The following is a 20,565-nucleotide window of genomic DNA, read 5'->3' as shown; positions in this document are numbered from 1 at the left end:
ACAGTCGTTTTGGCTGATTAGACCTCTGACCGTGTGTGTAGGCCTGAACAAACTGTCTCCCTCGCTCCCCTTGCTATTCTAATTGGTTAGAGCCTGGAAACCTCACGTAAACCCCACCCAAGCTCCGCCCACATTCCACCTGAGCACAGGGCTCATCAACCACAACTGAAAACACATTTTTCTTTTTTTTTTTTTTTTTTTAGATTGAAGTGTGACTGTTTCAGGCAAAACTGAAGGGAACCTAGTAACAATGTCCACCATAGTTACCTACCTGTCATCAGACCTCAAGGGATACAGTTAGAAATTGTATTTTCTTATTTATTTAATTTAAGATTTAATTAAGCCGTGTGTAAGTCTATATTTCCAGACAGAATTAGCGACAGAGGGGATATGTAGGCGCACTCGGCGCATTTTCATATCACCATAATGACCACTGGGGGTCTCCAGAGAAAGAGAGAGAGAGAGAGAGGAGTTTAATGCAGTTATAGTTGTATAGCATCAACATTAGACTGACCATGCCCCACTGCTCAGCCACCCTTCACCTAGAATTACAGCCCCCTCATTAGTTGTTTAGACGCGTAACGACGCACTTTTTACGCACGAAGCCCAGCGCGATGAGAGTTTGAGGTTCACACCCGCCGAGGAGGCGTCCGAGCGGAGTGATCGTTGGCATTATGGCTTCGGAACAAGAAAAGAACAGACGGCGAATGAAACAGCTTTTGGGAAAACCTGGGAATGGAGACTGTGCCGACTGCGGGGCTGCAGGTAGGCTGGAGGGGGATCACTGACAGATGATGGACACGTTTCAGTGACCTCTGCCTACTTCACTTTGTTATAACCTGCATTATATGACAATCCCGTGGGATAGTGTAAGCATGTAAATAATTTATTGAACACTCAGATTTCACAGTGTGCCTCCAGTTCTTTTACGTAAGAGGGAACAAGTCGTTTATTTTCTTTTCTCAGACAGTCACGTTGTGTTCTAGGCATGGTCATGAAATATAAAACAGTTAACATAATGAGGATCCTTAGTCAGGAGGAGTCGAGATTTTAATAAATGAGCAACGGAGTCATGAATAAGCCATTTGAAACCAGCTGTGCGTCTAGGCATCACTGTTCCGTCAAATAAGTAACCTAAAAAGGGTTAACTAGTTCGCCTCAGTTTTAGTTAAAAAAAAAAAGAAGCGGAAAATGACATTTAATCTGATTCATGATCTTATCCCGAGGGTGGGGGATTTTCACGAATGTCTTTAGGCTGAGGGGCAATGATGTATTCATGTCGTGGCTGCTGTCTTTCAGCATGCACATACTCGCATGTATGGTCACACACCCTCATGGTCACACCTAGTTGGTTTCCACTTAACATATCTGCAGTTCAGCACACAGGCATATGCAAACAAGTGTAATTTGTGAAATGAGGCTCATCTACTCTTCACGAAGGTAAGAGAGGTCTAGAATAATGGGTTGAATGTATTTTCCCTTACTTGGCATGAATGTCAGCTTTTCTAAATATATTCAAGACAAAAAAAAAGTGCTCCAGTGTGAAATATGCTGAGGCCATAGATACATGAAAGTATCCTGCCAAATGCCGGTAAAATTAACATCACCTCTCTTCAGGTCCATTCATTCAGGCCTTTAAAAGGGTTCGTGTACACATATCTTGATGTTAAATGCTGTCCCTGTTCAATTTCTTCAAATGTCTATTCACCTGCTCATCTGCTAATTGGCTGTTTGACTTTATGAAAACCCTACATCCAACACAGGCTTCATAATACAGATGGGATACAAATGGGAGTGGCTAACTACACATCACCCTCTTGTCTCTTCTGTACAGATGCAGTGTTGCTTGTGTGCAGCTTTTAGATTATGTATAAGGAAGTACTTTTTTTTTTTCTCTACTCTTGCTATTTTTACATTGTGTGTGTGAGCTGGAACTGTTTTCCCCTTGGTCGTTATCAGCAGTGGTTGAAACTCACTAATACATTCTACTTCACACCCCCCTAGTTCTTTGGTTCACTTACAAAATAACCACCATGGCAGCTGTTATCTCACCTTGCATCGGAGTAATGATTCTGAAAATGAGATTTTTAAGTGTAGGAAAAGCTGTGTGTATGTGTGAGTGCATGTGAGTGCGTGTGTGCAGCCATTCACACCTTTGCTGTCCTGTGTTTCTTCACAGACCTAATTTTAAATGTTGCTACATAGTATCAATAGTTTACTGTGTCTTGTTTTAAAAAAAAAAAGATAATTCACTCCTTGGCTTTAAAAAAGAAACAAATGTCATTTATTAATTATGAAATTCAGTGAAATTGATGCTTGCTACACTGCGCGCTTTCTACACTTGGCTCTATTTTAAGTAATGTTTAAACTTTAATATTCTGACCTTTCACTGAGCTGCTCACAGCAAAATGTTCTGGGTGCTAAAACATTAACTGGTGATGCATAACAACATTTTTTTTTTTCTCGAGCATGTGTTTTTTTTGGGGGGCACAGAGGTGTTGGAGACAGCAGTAACTCTTACTGTATGCAAAAAAAGTGTGAATGCAATGTATGTTGTATGCTCTGGTAACTGTACATACACATAATATGCAGCAGATATACATGTGAATATATAATATTCATAAAAATGTTTATTCAAAACACAGATGTGATTATAAGTAGTACAAGATAAGCTCAAACTTAATTCAACCCAAAATACATTTGAAGGTAGTTCACTATTTCTAAGTTGGTATTGTAGTAAGAAAGTACAATAACTGTGGGCTGTCGTGTAAAGGAGAAACACTCCCCTGCCAGGGGCGATTCAAGGTGAGCCATCTGTGCTGCCAAGTCTACCCCCTCACTACTGCCACCACACTGAGAAACACAGGGAACACCAAAGTCGTGCTCACACAAACATACATTCGGCCCGCTTCCTGATTCATATCATTTTCACCCAAGTATTGATCATCTGTGTCTTATTACTCTGAGGATGTGGGCTGTTTTTAACTGTAGATCAATGAGTTCACTGCACCCTCTTCCTGTGTGCATTAATCTGAGCATACAAGTGACATGTGAAAATCATTTCCACAGTGCTTTGGTTTTCTGCTCTTCACTCGGGTCAGCCTGCTTCAAATACAGCTGAGCCATCAATGTCTGCTGCAAGGGAGTTGAGAAATGTTTCAGTGTGTTCAGTTATTTAGACCATAAAGTGGTTTTTGTGTGCTGTATATGTGTTGTGACTATCTACATGGGTCTGTATGTTGCATTGCAGACCCGGAGTGGGCATCCTATACCCTGGGTGTGTTTGTGTGTCACACCTGCTCAGGCCTCCATAGAAACATTGCACAGATCAGCAGGGTGAAGTCTGTCCTGCTGGATCCCTGGAGCTCCTCTGAGGTGGAGGTGAGATCTACCGTCTGAAGGATTTTATTCATACACACCACGAACAGAAAGCCCTGTCTTTTGTAAGAAAAAATTATTAATTATGATCTTGGTGTGAAGTAATGTCTGCCGCCTCTGGCCTCACCCATCCCATCCTGCTCCACTGTGAGCATCACTCTCTGTCTGTCGCTCTGCCCCTGCCTCCCTGCCTGGAAGAATAAGACAAGTCATTAGTCTCAATTCACCATGGCCTGAAAGCCATGAGCCAGCAGCTGGCGGATACAAACAATATCTTTGTGTATGGGTGTTTGTGGGTGTGTGCTGAATCCCGGGATGTTCAGACTTTAAAACTCACAGTGTAAGATGTATTGTTTTCACACAACCATATTGTGAGAATGTATTTCATGCTGCTGTCCACTTTGGTTTGCTTGTGTTAATGTGTGCAACAAAATGGTTTGTGGTGTGTGTTTTGCCATTAGATCTTTCTCTTTGTCCCCTTTTTTCCCTTTTCTGTCTTGGTGTGTGTGTGTGTGTGATCTATAGTTTCTCAGCTATGTGCTGATAAATGCTCAGTAGTATCCCTTGTGTTAAATACAGAAACCCAAAAGAGGCAGACAGCAGGATTGTCTTTCTCTGGGCAAGGAGTCAGCCCCATAAACACTGAGCTGCAAGCACATCATATTTAAATGTGTGTTTGCAGCCTGCCAAATACGCATTCACGCACTCACAGCCATTAAGCCACTGGTTGCACACAAATATCACTAACAAACATGAAATGTTTTATTTATTTTTTGCCTCTGCAGTTTATGGATTCTGTAGGTAACAATGCTGCCAAGGCCAAATACGAACAGATAGTTCCTGCCTTCTACTACCACCCCACATACAAAGACTGCATGTAAGTGATGTTGTCCTCCACCCTAATTAATATCTGATTGAGGTGTTGTCACTTTTGTACAGGTGGTCACCTCTAAATGTAAGATGGATGGGATGAGTACATATCTGCAGCACAGATTTGATACTGTAGAAACTTTTTCTGTTGTCTTGTTTTTGTCTTGATTTTGAACAAATTAAAGTCAGCTACTTCATACCATTAAAGACTTACTCTGCATCAGCACTGAAGGTTTTGTGCCATCAAACTACTTTGCAAACCTTAGTGGATGTTTGTGTTTTTTTTTTTTTTTTTTCAAAAAGATAAAATGTTACTGATACATCATTAAAACTGCAATTATTGTTCCACAAATGGATGTATTAAGTAACATAGGGGCAACAAGTGGTTTTGGTAGCCAGACTGGGATGTGGAAACTCCTCCGTGATAAGAATGCCAAGTTCCTGTAGTTTGGACAGGAAGCAGCAGTTCAGTGGAAGAGCTTCTCCTTAACCGTCCTGTGGTATAAATAATATGCAATGACACAACTCTGAGCTGTGATGATCAAATGGACCTGCATTGTGTTCATGGGGTGTGATTGTTTGGAGAGAAAAAGACAAATATGTTCAGTGTGAAGGGCTTGCAGCACTTGGAAGAGGTGTTCAAAGCTTTGACTTTAAAGGCTGACACTGATTTGTTGAAAGCGACATACATGAGTAAGCATGTTGAAATAAGTTCCCTTGGTGAGAATCATGCTGAAGATGCACACACATGCAAGGCCCAAGTTTCTGAATGATGCTTTGTGAATGTTAAAGATAATTTCAAGGGAACAGAGAGTGTCCAGAGAAATTAACATAATAAAGATGCATGAGAGATAAAAGAGGAGCATGATCAGTATCATGAAAGATGGAGGATAAGGGAGACACGAGTGATAATTACAAGATGATGAGCCAAGTAATATTTGATTGCTTCTGTTCAGAGTTTGCATGAAAAGTGGCCTGCAGTCTTGACATCTGTAAGTTAATGAGAGGTTTCCAACAAATGAGCTGAGGCATGAAGTAAACATCAAACCCAGGCAAAACTGAGCATCTAACTCCTGTTCTGCAGGCTCCTGCGGGAACAATGGATCCGAGCCAAGTATGAGAGGGAGGAGTTTCTGTGTGTGGAGAGGCAGGAGCCCTACTCGGCAGGTAAGAATTAAATGTGTCTCTATACAGTTATGCACATAAACACATTATACTTCTTGCTTACTCGGAGAAACAAGTAATTGTCTGTCATACACAGCACCTCCTGTGCAGCATTGAATGAATACTCAGCAGGAAAACAGAATCATCCATTTATCATTATCAGCATTCTTCAGCGGAGCAGCTGATCACAACCAAGATAGTGATCACTCACTATCTTTCACCCAAGATAGTGAGTGAAAGAGAAAGGGAAAGGAAGCCTCATCTCACACCCCACAGCCTTTGCAGCCTCCACTTAAAGAAATAGTTCAACATTTTGGGAAATAAGAGAAATGGAGCATTTAACAGAGCATTGTTTATCTTTGGGTTAAACAAATGATACATCATATTAATAAATGAGCCTTAGATGTGTTGGTGAGTATACTTGTTTCACCATGGACAGACAGGCTAGCAGTTTCCCCCCTGCTTTCACTCTTTATGTTAAAGTAGCCTAACATGACCCAACTCAGATATTAATCTTCCCAGCCATTAAGTGTATTTCCAAACCAAACTATGGTGAACTTAGATTATACTTTTAATACGTCTCACTCACTTGCAATCTCCAAATGTAATCAACATCCTGCAAATCTTTATTTAGTGCCACAGGTGCTGTTTGACCTGGTAATAACATGGTCCTGTCAAAGGGTACAATAATAAGTAACCCATGGCCCAGTAGGCACCTTTGCTATTGATATTACCACCAGCATCGTCCAGCCCCAATTACCCAGCAAGTCAGATTGTGCGACTGCTCATTAGGGAGCTTGGCGGATAGATGGTGTGTCAGAGTGGCGGATCATCAGTGGAGGAAAACTGGCCTTTGCTGTTGTCCTCCAGCTCCTTGCACAGTGTATCCTCATCTTCTTTATGCCCTAACTTCCCACTTTTGTCTTAATGTACACTGACCACTGTTTCTGCCTAACTACAGTATATGTCACCCTTTGTGATAGTTGACTGTGTGAAATCATTTTGTCATTGGCCTAAGTTCACTTCCTCTCTAAGTGTATATTACATAACCCTTATCAGTCTTTTGTGCTGAATCATGCGCCTGTGAATATGTGTGTGTCACAAATGACAAATGTCTCTTGGCTAGTTGCCTAGTGCAGTTGCATTAAAAGAGGAGTGGCGCCAACCCTAGCCGCTACTCAGACTCAGCAAATCAATAATGGAAGCCCCCAAACTGAGTGGCAGTGAGTGTACAAATGCTAAGATGGGGCTATTATGTCTTAAGACTGAAGAATCCTTTCTATTATGCATAGATGCCAAGATTGGGCCGTTACCGATTTTTGATAGATAAGAACCGGAAATGCATCCACAGTGAAGGCAAGAGATTGATCTTTGACTTCAAATTGACTTGCCAACAATAACTAGAAGTCATATATTGATATTACTGTTTTACTGTACAAAAGAGGTCATTCCTTATGTATTTAAACACCAGCCTTTACTTATAGTTGTCCTCAGGAGGAATTGTAGTTATTGACCAATACAATAAATACTTTTGTTATATGTGCTCACAACAAGATCAAAACTCCAGCAACACTTTCAGTAAACAGAAGAACTTTTTTGTTACACCGACGTGTTTGGGCTTGTGGCCTTCATCAGGTCATCACAAAACATATTACAACATGTGCTTACAACTACATTATAGCGTGTTACGAACCATGAATGTTTACACACTTCGTATACGAGCTAAAGTGGGGTTAATTTAAAGTGCAAAGTAAACACTTTGACCAGTTTGACCTGTTGATTATTAACATTAATTCCATTCAGGTGTTTTAGTAAAACCTAGCTCTTGTATTATAGCCATGAAGCCATGAAGCCGTGAGCCATGAATTAAAGGATAGGCCCGCTGTTTTTCAACCTTCACCTTATTAACACGTTTTTTCTTAATCATGTATAATCAATCAAACCACACAGATTTAGTTCATTCATTTCCAATTCATCTTCCAGCCGCAACTTACTTAGAAGTTAAGTACAGCTAAAGGGGAAATGGGAAGCTGTCAGTATAGTCAGACATGTCATGTTCCATATGTTCAGCTGATATAACATGATGGTCTGTCTATCAGGTTTTATTGTCAGTTTCCCTTGGTAAACGGTCTGTGCCAGAAACAGGAAGTTGTGCAAAATAAAGTCAGTGTGACCTGATAGAAAGCAGGGTTTGTGACCATTTTTGGTAGAATGTTTAAAGACATTACTGTATCGCTCCACATCCCTCTTACGTAAGTAGTGGGAGGGATTTTCTTGCTAAATTTGTAGTAAAGTGATGTCATTGATTGAGCCACAGTGCCAGGTTCACATACTATGCAGTATTCCACATGATGAGGAAACACATTGTGACATCTAAAGTCAACATAGTTTAGAAATTTCTCACAGCACACATATGTATTTTCTGTTTAAAAACATTTGTAGGTACATTAAGAAGTGCCCACTCACAACCTGAAACTCTCAAACACATTGTTTGCTGTTTAGCTGAATTTTTTCTTTTTTTTTTTTTTTTCAAATTTTGCGTAAAAATAAACTGGATTTTAGGAGAAAGCCCTTGTATTTCTCTGCAGAGACTGAATGTATTAAAAAAGGCAAAATGTAGCATTGCTCTTGACTAAAAACATGCAATAAATGAGTGCGTGCAAAAAGAAAAACAAGTAAAATCTCACTTTGAGGTAAAGAAGATAAAGCACTATTATCGGAGTCTCATGACTGTCAAACTCTTCCTGTGTCTGTCTTCTTCTCTGTCAATGGCCTCTTGTGTTGTGCTGTGCAGAGGTTTTACGAGCATGTGGCTGTGTGTCTCTGCCATGGCGGAAGAATGGCCTTCTTTGTGTGCAAATATTCTATATAACATTGCTCATAGACTTCAGGCCAGGAAAAAAAAAAGACAGATGCTGTGGTCCACAACATGCTTTGCTTTCCCAAGTGTTTGCAAATATTTGACACCCTTCTGTTACAGTGAATGACCTATCTTGTTGTTGTGGACAGTTTGAGCCCCTCCTTCCTTCCCAGTGGTGGAACAACACACTCTGACTGAATAATTGATGAAGCCATTGCTCAGCCAGAAGTCTACTGTGGTCTGTGGCCCACATCATGATAACTTTATTAGTGTACAAGTACAAAGAAGCAAGAAACTGAAGAAAAGGGAGGGGGGAAGGTGCAGGTGGACAAGCAAACATTTAAGGGTCTCATTCCAGGTCCATTTCCCCAATGAAAGTGGCAGCTGAGATGTAATTTTCTGGCACATTCTCAAATTTTCACCATGATTTGCTTTTTACCGCATTGCACTTAAGCTTGTACTATACCAGCATTTGATAGAGATACTGAAATATTTGTCTCGTACAGTTGCTTGAAGTGGAAGTGGTTTCACTTGTTTCTAATGGAGCCTACTTGCAGATTCTTAGACTAAAGATTAATACTGAAAGTTCATTGCAACAGTTGCAATTTGTGGATCTTGCAGTGTCACAGTACTGCTGGAGTGGTAACAGCAAGGGATCAATGCCTAAAAGAAGGCAAGTGTTCTCACCGAGTCAGGCAACACTTGCTTAGGAAAATGAGAATTTTTGGACCTCATACTAAATATGAGTTGTGTGTGTGTGTGTGTGTGTGTGTGTGACAGACAGAGGGGATGTGTAAGGGTATTTTTGATATGACACATTATTTAGAAGACATAAAAAATGACCAGACCTCACTGGCACTAATTAGATTGTTTAGAAAAAATACAAATTATGAAAAAAGGTTCTTTGCTGGTTGTTAATCAAAAAGCCTCCATGCGTATGTGTGTGTGTTAGAGAAGAGGGTTTATTTCAGTCATCAAGCTTGAACAGGAAGCCATCAGTTCAAGGTGAATTATTTATGTTTAGTAAAAGCAGAGTTGCTTCCTCTCCACCACTGCTAAGCTGCATAGACTGGTGACCACATAAACTAAAAGTGTGCACGTACTCTTAAAGCTAGTGACACATACACATACACATGTACGGTTCAGTGGCCTTAGTTTAATATCTCTCACAATCTTGGTTACCACTGTTGCACAATGTAAAATTACTGTTTTGATGCACTCACCATTTACAGGACGAATGGCCACAATGGAACGTTTATTATAATAGCCAGTATATAGCAAGGATTTTGCCCACTTGTTTCCTGCCATGACAATATCATTTCTGACTATTGAAGCTCAACCTGTCACTACTGTGGTTCCCTGCAGCTGTACAGAGTGTATGAGGGTTTGTTTTCTGGCCAGCAAACTCTGCTCTCAAGTTCACTTCCACTCTCAGCAGGTAGCTATTTTCAGTCAAAAGCTCTGATAAACCAATGCATACTACTTACCCAGCACTAGACAGGAGACGAAGATAGTTGGTGACCAGCTGGTGAACATAGTGGAGCTTGAACTGAAGAACCAGATATTTCTTTGAGGAGTTGGTTGAGACCAAAAACAGAGGCAACAGGAGAATGAATATCAGACTAATGTTCATCAGGTAGCCAGAAACATGTCTCCAAATGAATGACAGTGTTTAACTTAAACTTCAAAGGGTGACAATATGTCAGTGTTGTTTAGATTTTTCTGCTGCATCCATATGGCCCAAAAGTCATTTAAGCCATTACATATACATACTTCTCTCTACATAATCAAGTTTATTCTATAGCTTGATTAGTGAGTTTTTACTCTGTATTAATATTTGTCTTAGATTTTAAGGTATTGTAGTTTTGGTAAAAGTCTGCTGTGGTTCTCTGTATTCTCGCTCCATGTTAATGGAACGGGACCATTGTGACTCCCCTCCTGGCAGGCTACAGAGAGGGGTTTCTATGGAAACGAGGCAGAGACAATGGACAGTACCTCAGCCGAAAATTTATTCTGTCTGAACGGGAGGGTGTTCTGAAGTACTTCAATAAGCATGATGTGAGTGCTTTCTCTCTCTTTCTGCTTCTCATCTGTATTTCAGCTACTGTTAAACTACCCTTGTTAAGTGTCGCTTTATCTAGAAATGTTCTGATTTATTTAAACTCCCATTTAAAATTGTTACTACTAAGCTCTACATGTTTTGCCAAATGTGGTTATCTCCCATATTAATACCATAAAGCTAAGGAGGAAGAGTAGTTTAATGCTGGCCTAGACCATAGTCACATTGTTTATTTCCAACTTTTTATTAATCTCCCTTATGATTAACGTGTTCTGTTTTATACACAAAGGAGATAAGACTTAATCAATGACTTATCTCGTTTCTAAAAATTTCTTCCCTCTCTGCAGGCCAGAGAGCCCAAAGCAATAATGAAGATCAATACCGTGAATGCCACTTTCCAGCCAACTAAAATTGGCACTGCCCATGGCCTGCAGATAACTTATTTGAAGGACAACAGCACTAGGAATATCTTTGTTTACCATGAGGATGGAAAGGTGAGTTACAGTGCCTCTCTGTTCGGTGGTTTGGGTGGGAGAAGTGTGTCTGAGGAGACAGCAGAAGGCGTGTGTGTCCATCTGGTGGAAATAGTTTGTTGTTACAAGTTGGTGTGTAATTGATGTTCGTTTGTGCAAAGGCTAAACACCCAAAACAATTGTCCCATGGCTTATGATGTAATGAGTAATAAAACAGTGATGGAGTATGCTTCTAGTTCCACATGGTGCGTGTTTCCCTTGGGTTTAGAGCTGTTCAAATTGAATTTCTACAACAAATGCCATTTAGAAAAGCCATTTTGTCTCATGAGTGTTGTGTGTAGTGCTGGGACTGGTGATGTAAATGAGTCAGTCATTGTACTTCCTGATGTCCTGTCCTGAAGGAAATGGTGGACTGGTTCAATGCCATCAGAGCAGCCAGGTTTCACTACCTGCAGGTGGCTTTTCCTGGGGCTCCCAACTCTGATGTGAGTACATGGGCTTACACCAACACATGCATTTACATACATGGCTATAGCTACCACCATCATGTCCTACAAAAAATATACCAAGTAGTTATTTAATTTGCTCAGTCAATTGTTTCTGGACTTCACATATTTAAATTTTAATTCTTAATTCAAATTTCTTAAGTCAACAAAATAAAGACTTGCTATCTTAACTATTTCCCTACTGTAATTCTGAGTTTTGAAACAAAAATTCAGACCTTTTTATGTTGGGAGATTTACAGAAAATTAAACAGTTGAATATAAAATAATCAAATTTAGCATAATTTAGCATTCTGCATACATGTGTAGTTGCACAGAGTTTAATTCAGAGTTTATCAGTGAGGTATTTGCTCTTTGTTTTAGTTGTTGTCAAAGCTAACCAGGGACTACATAAAGGAGGGTTACATGGAGAAGACAGGTCCAAAGGTGAGGCATTTTCTTTTTTTTTTTTTTTGGTTGTTTTTTTGTTGTTGTGTAGATTGAATAACACCACAACATGGTATATGCAGAACTAATAGCAATGTCTTACAGCTTAAGCATGCAAGCCAAGGAATTGACACTTCTAAGTGTCTGAATTGAACCTCTGTTTCTGTCCCACAGCACACAGAGGGCTTCAAGAAGAGGTGGTTTACCATGGATGACAGGAGGCTCATGTACTTCAAAGATCCACTGGTATTAAAGTTGCACGCCATGAGAATACTGCTGTAGTTACACACTGTGGCCAGCAGATGCAGCTGTGCCTTTTTGTCTAGCTCAATCTCTGTTCATTTTTGGGGACAGTTCACCCAAAAACTCAACAAAAAGTGCAATTTATGCAAGTTTGGAACTATTTACTATGACGATACAGTGCACTCAGTGACATTTGGTTTGTGGCGCACATGCCAAAACACCAGTGTTCCTTTTGAAATATGACATGGTTACATTCATTTTACTGATATGTCTGTGCTTGTCTTGCTTATTTTTGTTTCCCCCAATAACACAGCATGGCAGTTTATATCAAGAGGATTAACTGTTTGTCCCTCTGATTTTAGGATGCCTATGCACGAGGCGAGGTGTTCATTGGTAGTAAGGAAAACAGCTACACTGTGCTTGCTGGGCTCCCTCCCAACATTCAGGGCTACCACTGGCAGTTTGGAATTACCATAGTGACACCAGACAGGAAGTTTCTTTTCGCATGTGAGACGGAAGAGGATCAGAAAAATTGGATGGCTGCATTTCAGACTGTTATCAACAGACCAATGCTGCCTCAGGAGTATGCAGGTAAATTAAACACCTCAACTATGTATAGTCATTATTTAGCCTTTTCTTCTCAATTGCTGAGTCTGATATCTGTATTTTTCCATTCTCTCTGTAGTGGAGGCCTATTTTAAGCACAAACCATGACCGTCTTAGTGTTTGAAGAACTATTAGTGCAGGATTAGAAGAATGGAGTTGGACTGGAAGAAGAAAAGGATGCAAGATGTGTACTTTACATCTCCTAATGGAAGTTCTTGTAAAATGAAGGGTAACAGAGAAGGACCGAAAGGTGAAACAGCTTCGACTGCAATTACCATTCTCACAATTTCTCCGTATACTCTACCTGCTGTCCCGCTCATCTTCACTTGCATTATGTGCCAGACCCATTTCTCAGAATCACTTCTGTGCTCATGAATGTTAGCCTAACGCACTCATCTGTCATGTGACGTGACTTACATACTTGAAAAAAGGTCAGTTATCCTGACCTGAATGTGCAGCGGTTATGTATGTGTGCGTTTTGTGTAGGAATCAGAACTCTTGCTGCTCAGACGTGAAGAGATTTCAACACGGTGTTCTCTGTTCTCGTAAACTATTTCCATGAATTTCAACCAGTGCACAAACTCTGTCACTCTGGTCAGTTATAGGCACACTGAAAACATAATCTGACACAGGACTGTAATGTGTCAGTAAGAAATAATATGCAGTCCTCACATTTATTTTCATTTGAGTGCAAGGATATTTATTTCTGTATTTATTTTTTAAAACTGTCTCTAATTTGCTATCAGTAGCTTTCAATATGACACTGCCAAGCACTGCAGGTACATCTGAATATTATTGGCTTGCATTCCTGTCTCATTTTTGTGAAACTATATAAAAAATATGATCAAATTAAGCATTTGCTTTCATGTCATATTACTATTTATCCACTAGAGGGAGGCAAAGGAAAGGTTTTAAACTTGTTATGACACACACTCATCCCCACTGTTAACCTCAATAAACCAGTGACTGAAGATGTACATATTAAATAATTTGTGCAAGTGCGTCACAGGAACGCATGAAGATGTTCTTGAGCATTATTGAGTCGTGATCCATTCATTCAAATGTAAAGAGCTGGGTTCAAGCAGACAATGTGAGCATGTGTCCATCCTGCTTAAGTGTCCCTGACACAAGACATTAAATCTCCACTTGACACATTGTTTTGTAACTCATGCTCTGAGAGGAGAATTTGTGTAAGTGAATCTGAAATATGGCCATTATTAAAAGGGTAAAAGCCACATTTCCTTCTGTTTTATTGTAGTTAACTTTCAGTTACAAGAAAGAAGTTGCACATTGAAAAGTAGTAAAACCAAAAACCAATACATTACTGAGAACATCAAGATTAGAGACTGTACAGTAAGTCCGTACAGATAGATATTCAGTTTTTATGGTTTCCATGACTAAGATGACATCTACCAAAGCAACTGGCATATAAAAAGAGGCCTATGCTTCTTTTATGAAGAATAGGTTAAATACTGTGAACAGATTATAAGAAACATACTGGTCAAATGTTTTTAAAAGACCACAGCACTATATACCCCATTTATATATTCATGAATGGAAAACAAAAGCAGGAATTGAAGCAGTCTAGTCAAGTTTGCACAGGCTACAAATAAAATAAAAACAAATATACATATGATTTCTTTCATATACAATACTTTAGGTAACATTGTCAACATACTGTTTGTCTTTATTCCCAAAACCCCACCCACGCTCATTTACCATCTAAAGTGCTATTCTCCTCTATTGAAACTTTTTTCACATGCAGAAAAGAAAGTGTTAAGTATTTACACTGTCAAAACCCCAATGTATATAGATTACATACAGTATGTTTGACCATCTGTTTTTAACTTTCAAAACAAATTAATCTATATTGTCAAGAAGAGAGTTTGCATTAGAGCTCTCCAAAACTCAAAACTGATTCTCTGTAATAGAAAAAATCCCAATAATGTGCCTGAAAACAAGGTTGTGTAACCCATGCACTGTTATGTTTCTGTAGATTTGTCTAAACTACTATGTTTGCATTTAGCATAAATTCAAATCCACTAAAACAATGGTTTCATGTGGTTAATGGTGCTGTTCTGTACTTATTATCTTTGTATACAAAAAAGTAACATTCATTTACTTGTACAATATGTTGAACTAATACGTACTCCCAAATATCCACAGCTGAATCATGGAAATGCTTAGATTGAGTTTATGCTGGTGAGCTAAACTGGCTCTGGGGAGCCTGAATTACTGATGTGAACACTGAATCATGGACAGAAGACACATCACTACACATGTAGTATATTAACATTCATTCGTACGCTGAACAAGAAAACATTCAAACAAATTTCACTTACATTTTAAGTTGCTGTAAGAAATAAATGGCTTTAAAAGATGTGCACCTTGTCTCTACAAAAAGATTAAATCACCACACAATGTAATGCAAAGACATATGCTAGGTGTCAGATTCTGTGCCTGGAGTCTAAATAATCGTGCAGATTAATGGAAGAAGATGTGCATTAATAGGTTAATAACTGAGGTGTGCAGCGCCTAAGTTTGTGTCTTGCAAACCACAACCTGGGGCTACATTCACAGCTGCAGAAGGAGGTGGGTGAGGGAAAGCAGGACACAAAAGACAGAGGAGGGTGGTGAGATGGCTATATGGCAACAGATTGAGGTTGTGAGTACTGAGACAAAGTGGTGGAGGAACAGAAGGACAGAAGGGTTTATACCTCGCTGGAGCTGACTCCTCATCTCTGATCAGGCCAGATATGAACACACGCTGTATGATAATGAGTGACACACAAACACACACAGATCCAGAGAGTGACTGGAGCAGGCTTTAAGACCTGCAGCATCCAGTGCCCCTCATCTCCTTGTTTACGTATTCCTGCAGCTTAAACTTCTCACTGGGATCCTTCATGGACCTGTGCTTCAGCTCCCTGACACAGAGGAAGAGTATAAGATGAGGTTACACAAAGTGCAATCACTCGCCATAAGCAAAACAAATGATCAGTTTATGCCTTAAATTACTCTAAAACACACAAAGAGTGAACTGAATGTGGGTATGTCAGAATTGTATAATTCAAGTCAGTAACTTCACCTGGATGTTTGACCTTCACTGACACATGGTGGTGGAGAGTTTGACACTAGAAGGCTGTTTTCACATTCATCTGCTGCTGAAGGACTAAGGTTTCTGTGGGCTCACCTTGAATATCTGATGTGTATGTATAAGTTGCACTTTTTGACATCAAACCTAGTTTGGGGGCCAACCTTGATCCAATGTGCAACTTACAGAAGTGTGATGTGGAACCAGTAAACTATTAAAATGAGCAACACTTGCATATGTATAGATTTATTAATATGTCTTTTGTTGTTGTTGTAGATTTTAACCTGAAATGCAACTGAAATTTCTGTAACAAGTAAACCTTGAGTTAAGAAGTTTTTGTCCTATTTCCAAGGTCAAAAATTAACTTTGACTTTTAAAGATTTTTTTTTTTTTTTTTAATATTTAGATAAAAATGACAAAACATCTCTTAATTAGTCCAACCCACAACACTTGCATGCAGACTGATTACTCACTTAGCCACAGCAGTGAAAGCCAGCTCAACATTGAGACCTGACCTGGCGCTGGTCTCCATGAAGGGAACTCCAAACTCCTGCAGTGTCAAATCAGTGACAAGTTATTGGAGATCGTCACTGTTTTACCCAAAACACACATAAACATATGAAAATGTAGCACTTTATAAGACGGTTTATCCTTCTAAATCAAGAATAATATCAAGTATGATTGTTGGTTAAAATTCAACAAACTCAAATTCATTCAAACAAATAAAAGTTTACAGCAGAATTTCACAGAGCAGCAGTAGTGCTCACTTGTTTACTTTGGATAACTTCAGCTCTGAAGTGATAAATTTGTCTCGCTGCTTTTCCTCCACAGAGGAATTAGTCTCAGCCCTCAGTGATGATAACTGATGTGCTTTTTTCCCCTCCCAGCCTGAGCCTCAAGTTACTCAGGGGCACTTTATTGCTCCCACTTCAGGAGAGAATTGCTTGGCAGTTTGCTGTTTGTTTTGTGTGCCATGCTGTGAAGCAACAGTCAGGGAAATTGATAAAAAATAAATGTTTTCTCCTGTTCAGTGTTTGTATTTGTAGCTCACCAAACCAAGGACTATGAAACTGATTACAACTGACATGATGCTCTGCAGAAGCTAGTAAAATTTTTATAGATGATGACCCACGAGGCAGGAATTTACACAGTAAATATTGATAATCAAATGTTCATTATCTGCACAATACATCTGAGGTTTGTGGCATTGCTTTGTATTATCTATCTTTTTGGTTTGCAGGAGGTACATTTTCCTCAGGGCAGACAAATCTGAGATAAAGAGCAAGAGTGAAAATGAAAACTGATCCCTGGATAATCCAAACCGTTCTATAATATTCATAATCTTCTCATCTGCCATAGAAATCCAATCAGTTACCGTCACATACGGGGGGATCTTCATTTCACTACAATTAAAAGATGTGTTGAAAAAATTTCTCGGTATGTTGGGTACAGATTCTCATCATAGCAGCTGCAGCATCTAGGCAGTGAAAACTGCGTATGCTCCTTTCAATGCTTCACCTTAGCGAGCCTCTCTCCGTCCTCTCTCTTCACCACCCTGTCGTGAGTGGCATCAGCCTGGTGAGACAGGGAGAACAAGGTCACAAACATCAGTACTAAAACCACATACTACATAAATCAACTGTGGAGATCTGTTTGCTATTTGTCCACAGTTTGCACACAAGCCTCTCTTGGTGTTCAGGTCTGATGGCAGCTAATGAGTAAAAATGGACTCTCATGTTGCTAATTAAGGGCTGATGTGGAGTGTGAGGGACTGCAACTAGACAGAGCTCCAAGGCAGAGACATCTGTTCTCTGTGCACAGGGAGTGATGTGAATGGCAGTTATAGAAAAAAAATGACATTTGCAAATTAGATTGACAATTATGTTATATGTAAATGTATTTTTCAATATTCCAATATTTTTCAAGATACAAACATCATACAGGATAGGTCTGGTGATATCTTACATTTTTGTTATGGTTGACAGATCCGTGAAAACCAACAGACCATTGGTCTCTTAGTCAAAGTCAAAAGTCAAAGTCAAAGTCAATTCTATTGTCAATTGTGCTACACATACAGGACATACAGCACAATTGAAATTACGGTCCTCTCGACCCACGGTGCATTTGGGTCCATTTGTTCCTACTGACAAATGTATACATCATTTGTATCATATATCATATATGTGCATATCAGTTTTATAAAAAAGGCCAAATTATTTCCTAAAACGCCTGAGCTTTTAGCAAATGTCACTCAAACACAAGTAAATTGTGCATTTCTCTGTGAATATTTTCGCCATGAAAATGGTGTCGAAGTGAATGTTTCATTTAGCAAGAGGGGGGAAGTGGCACTGATTCAAAATAAAATGATGAAGCAACATGCCACAGTGTAACTGTGTGACTCATTTATGCATTTTATATAGTTTGTGAACAACAATGGAGGGCTATGGCATATACAGTTGGAATAAGATAAATCAAGTCTTGGCTACACAGGCAATACTTTAATCAGTAACCTTTGATCTTTACATGATATTTGTTGACAATAGGAAAATATAAAATAGTGCAAGAGCTATCCTCTTAATTCATCACTGTTCAATTTGGTCCTACTGCAAAGTTGCAATGCTAGAACTTTGCCTAAATTAAAGCTAAGATTAGCAAAATTATAATTTAGGTCTGGAAAGGTCAGGGAATATAAGACAGGAAATATAGAAGTAAATAGCATTTTGTGTGTATGTATACAAATTATTGGTTGTTTCTATTGTGTCTCTCCCTGCAGTCACAAATATTTCCCATAATGCCTTCCAAGCAGGCACGAAGCCGGCTACTGACATCATTAGATGTTGGTATTTGGTTGAATGTAGGTTGTGATGTTGGGTGACCAAAATTCAATGTAAAGACAACGTCTAATGTCAATGTTAATTTGACGTAGAATACTAAGGACTGACGAACACTGGCTGTCTCATGTCAAGGTAATCTTGACATAAAAATGTTGACATTCTAGTCATGAGCAAAACCCAACCTCTACTAAACATCAGCTAAACATCACAATGTCAGTTAGCAAATGTTGGGTTTTGATGTCAACACAATTTTCATTTCCAACCAAAATTTAACATCAGACCGACTTTAGAGTGGTTAGAGTCAAATGTCGTTCTGATGTTATATTGACATCCGGTGCCAGGAGGGTTACCTTGTTTCCAAGCAGCATGAGCACCACATCCTGTTGGGCATATTCATGGATCTCAGTCAGCCATGCCTGGTAATGACACAAGACAAAGAGATAAAAGAGAGTGAAGCCAAGTAGCTGTTAGACAAGCATAAAGACATGAGTATGAAAACCTACAAATAAATAAATAAGGACCTGAGATAAGAAACAAGAAAGGAGAAATGTGTATTACACACAAAAAGGGCTTCAGGAAAAGAAAACCTTGTCTGGGACTTGACAAGGACGAGCCTGAGCATTAAATCTACAGACATAAATAAAGAGGAGCAGGAAAGTGAGAGCAAACAGCATTTAGAAGATGAAAATGGCAAAAGGATGTAAAAATGTGCAGACACATTAGACAGAAAAAAACTGAAGCAAGGACAAAGAGATAAAGGGACTAAAAGCAAGAGAGAGTATGCAAGAAATAGGAATACTGTGAGAAAGAGTGTTACTTTAATCAGAGTGGATCATCATCAGTTTAATCAACACTGTCAGCGCCATCCTGTTCTAACTACAGCATGTACACAGGGGAAAGATAAAGCACTATGAGGGAACAAACAGCACGTCTGACTGTATGAGCTCTGACAGCACCTGAACCCACTGTTCACTGTTAACGAACAATTAATCAGCACGGACATACACCTGCAAACTTTCCTGCTGAAATTATATCCCTCATCTCAGCACAAAGCTTAATTGCGCCCACAGTGAATTACTCCACATTGGATTTCTGACTGGCTGGTCATCAATCCGCCTTTCCCTTAGTGGTCCTGCTCCACAGATGTTTCCCCTCTGACAGCTCCCTTTTAATTAATACTGCTGATGACTCTGCCTTTGTGAAGGGATTTTGCCAGGATCACCTCCAGCCAAAGGTCATGTTAAATAACAGATGAGATAGGAAATGAGTTGGAACTGCTGCCTGATGACAGTGAAAAAATGTGGTTAAGGAAGACATGTGTCAGCTGAAATCTTGTATACAGCACGTATGTGCTGATATGAACTTTCTTGGTATGCTAACCTGGGTTGCAGTTACAATGTTATGTATTATTATGATAAATACTGAAACTGAAATAAGATGGACATTTTAAGCCACACTAATGACATGGCTCTAGTGATGGCAATGTCAGCCGGTCTGTCCACCACTTTGGTCCAGACTGAAATATCTCAGCAACTACTGGATGGACAGCCACAAAATTTTTGTACAGGCATTCATGGTCCATGGAGGATGGAGCCTTATGGTGCAAATTTTGTACAGACACTCAGATGATGTATCCTAATGACTTTGGGGGTCCCCTGACTTTTCCCCTAGCTCCACCACTACTTAACATTTGTGGTTTTGAGCAAAATGTCTTGACAACTATTGCATGGATTGCCATGAAAGTTGGTACAGACACTTCTTCTCAGGTTGAATTGCACTTTGGAATCACTTTTCATCTAGCGCCATCATGAAGTGATTTTTTTATTTGTCCAGTGCTTTGATTTATAACCAAATAACTTTCTATAAATTTGCACCTTAGCATCGTTCATTTGAGCATGTTAGCATGCTGATGTTAGCAATTAGCTCAAAGCACTGCTGTGCCTTAATAAAACTACACTGTGGCATCAGCAAGGCTGTAGTCTTGTTCGAACTGTATTCAAATGTACTGTTAGGAATGAAATGATTATCTGATTAATCAATTAGTGCAGCAAAAAA

At 39.4% G+C, this 20,565-nt stretch overlaps 2 protein-coding genes across 6 annotated transcripts in view; one reads left to right on the top strand and one right to left on the bottom strand.

Annotated features, from left to right (window-relative positions):
• The first annotated feature begins 185 nt into the window (after positions 1–185).
• Positions 186–13,602, top strand: LOC139616623 (arf-GAP with dual PH domain-containing protein 1-like). The gene is made up of 11 exons (XM_071473605.1): positions 186–765; positions 3,251–3,381; positions 4,164–4,255; positions 5,333–5,415; positions 10,218–10,330; positions 10,679–10,825; positions 11,206–11,289; positions 11,671–11,733; positions 11,908–11,979; positions 12,339–12,567; positions 12,662–13,602. The coding sequence occupies exons 1-11, from the start codon at positions 675–677 to the stop codon at positions 12,688–12,690; spliced, it is 1,134 nt and encodes a 377-aa protein (XP_071329706.1). The 5' UTR covers positions 186–674; the 3' UTR covers positions 12,691–13,602.
• A 213-nt stretch (positions 13,603–13,815) lies between these two features.
• The window catches only part of LOC139616655 (ras-related protein Rab-26-like), a 117,170-nt gene continuing 110,420 nt past the window's right edge, over positions 13,816–20,565 (bottom strand). For all 5 annotated transcript variants that reach the window (XM_071473609.1, XM_071473611.1, XM_071473610.1 and 2 more), the window contains 4 exons: positions 18,861–18,926; positions 17,195–17,251; positions 16,150–16,226; positions 13,816–15,509 (listed from right to left, as the gene is read on the bottom strand). In XM_071473609.1, coding sequence (XP_071329710.1) covers positions 15,410–15,509; positions 16,150–16,226; positions 17,195–17,251; positions 18,861–18,926 — 300 coding nt within the window. In that variant the 3' untranslated portion in view covers positions 13,816–15,409. The remainder of the gene's footprint in view (positions 15,510–16,149; positions 16,227–17,194; positions 17,252–18,860; positions 18,927–20,565) is intronic.

Source organism: Trachinotus anak, unplaced genomic scaffold (genome assembly GCF_046630095.1).
Source record: "Trachinotus anak isolate AG129_WGS33_773 ecotype Australia unplaced genomic scaffold, CSIRO_AGI_Tana_v1 ptg000003l, whole genome shotgun sequence".
NCBI classification, from domain to species: domain Eukaryota; kingdom Metazoa; phylum Chordata; class Actinopteri; order Carangiformes; family Carangidae; genus Trachinotus; species Trachinotus anak.
The sequence above is the reverse complement of the archived record's forward strand: the minus strand, read 5'-3'. Positions and strand labels throughout refer to the sequence as shown.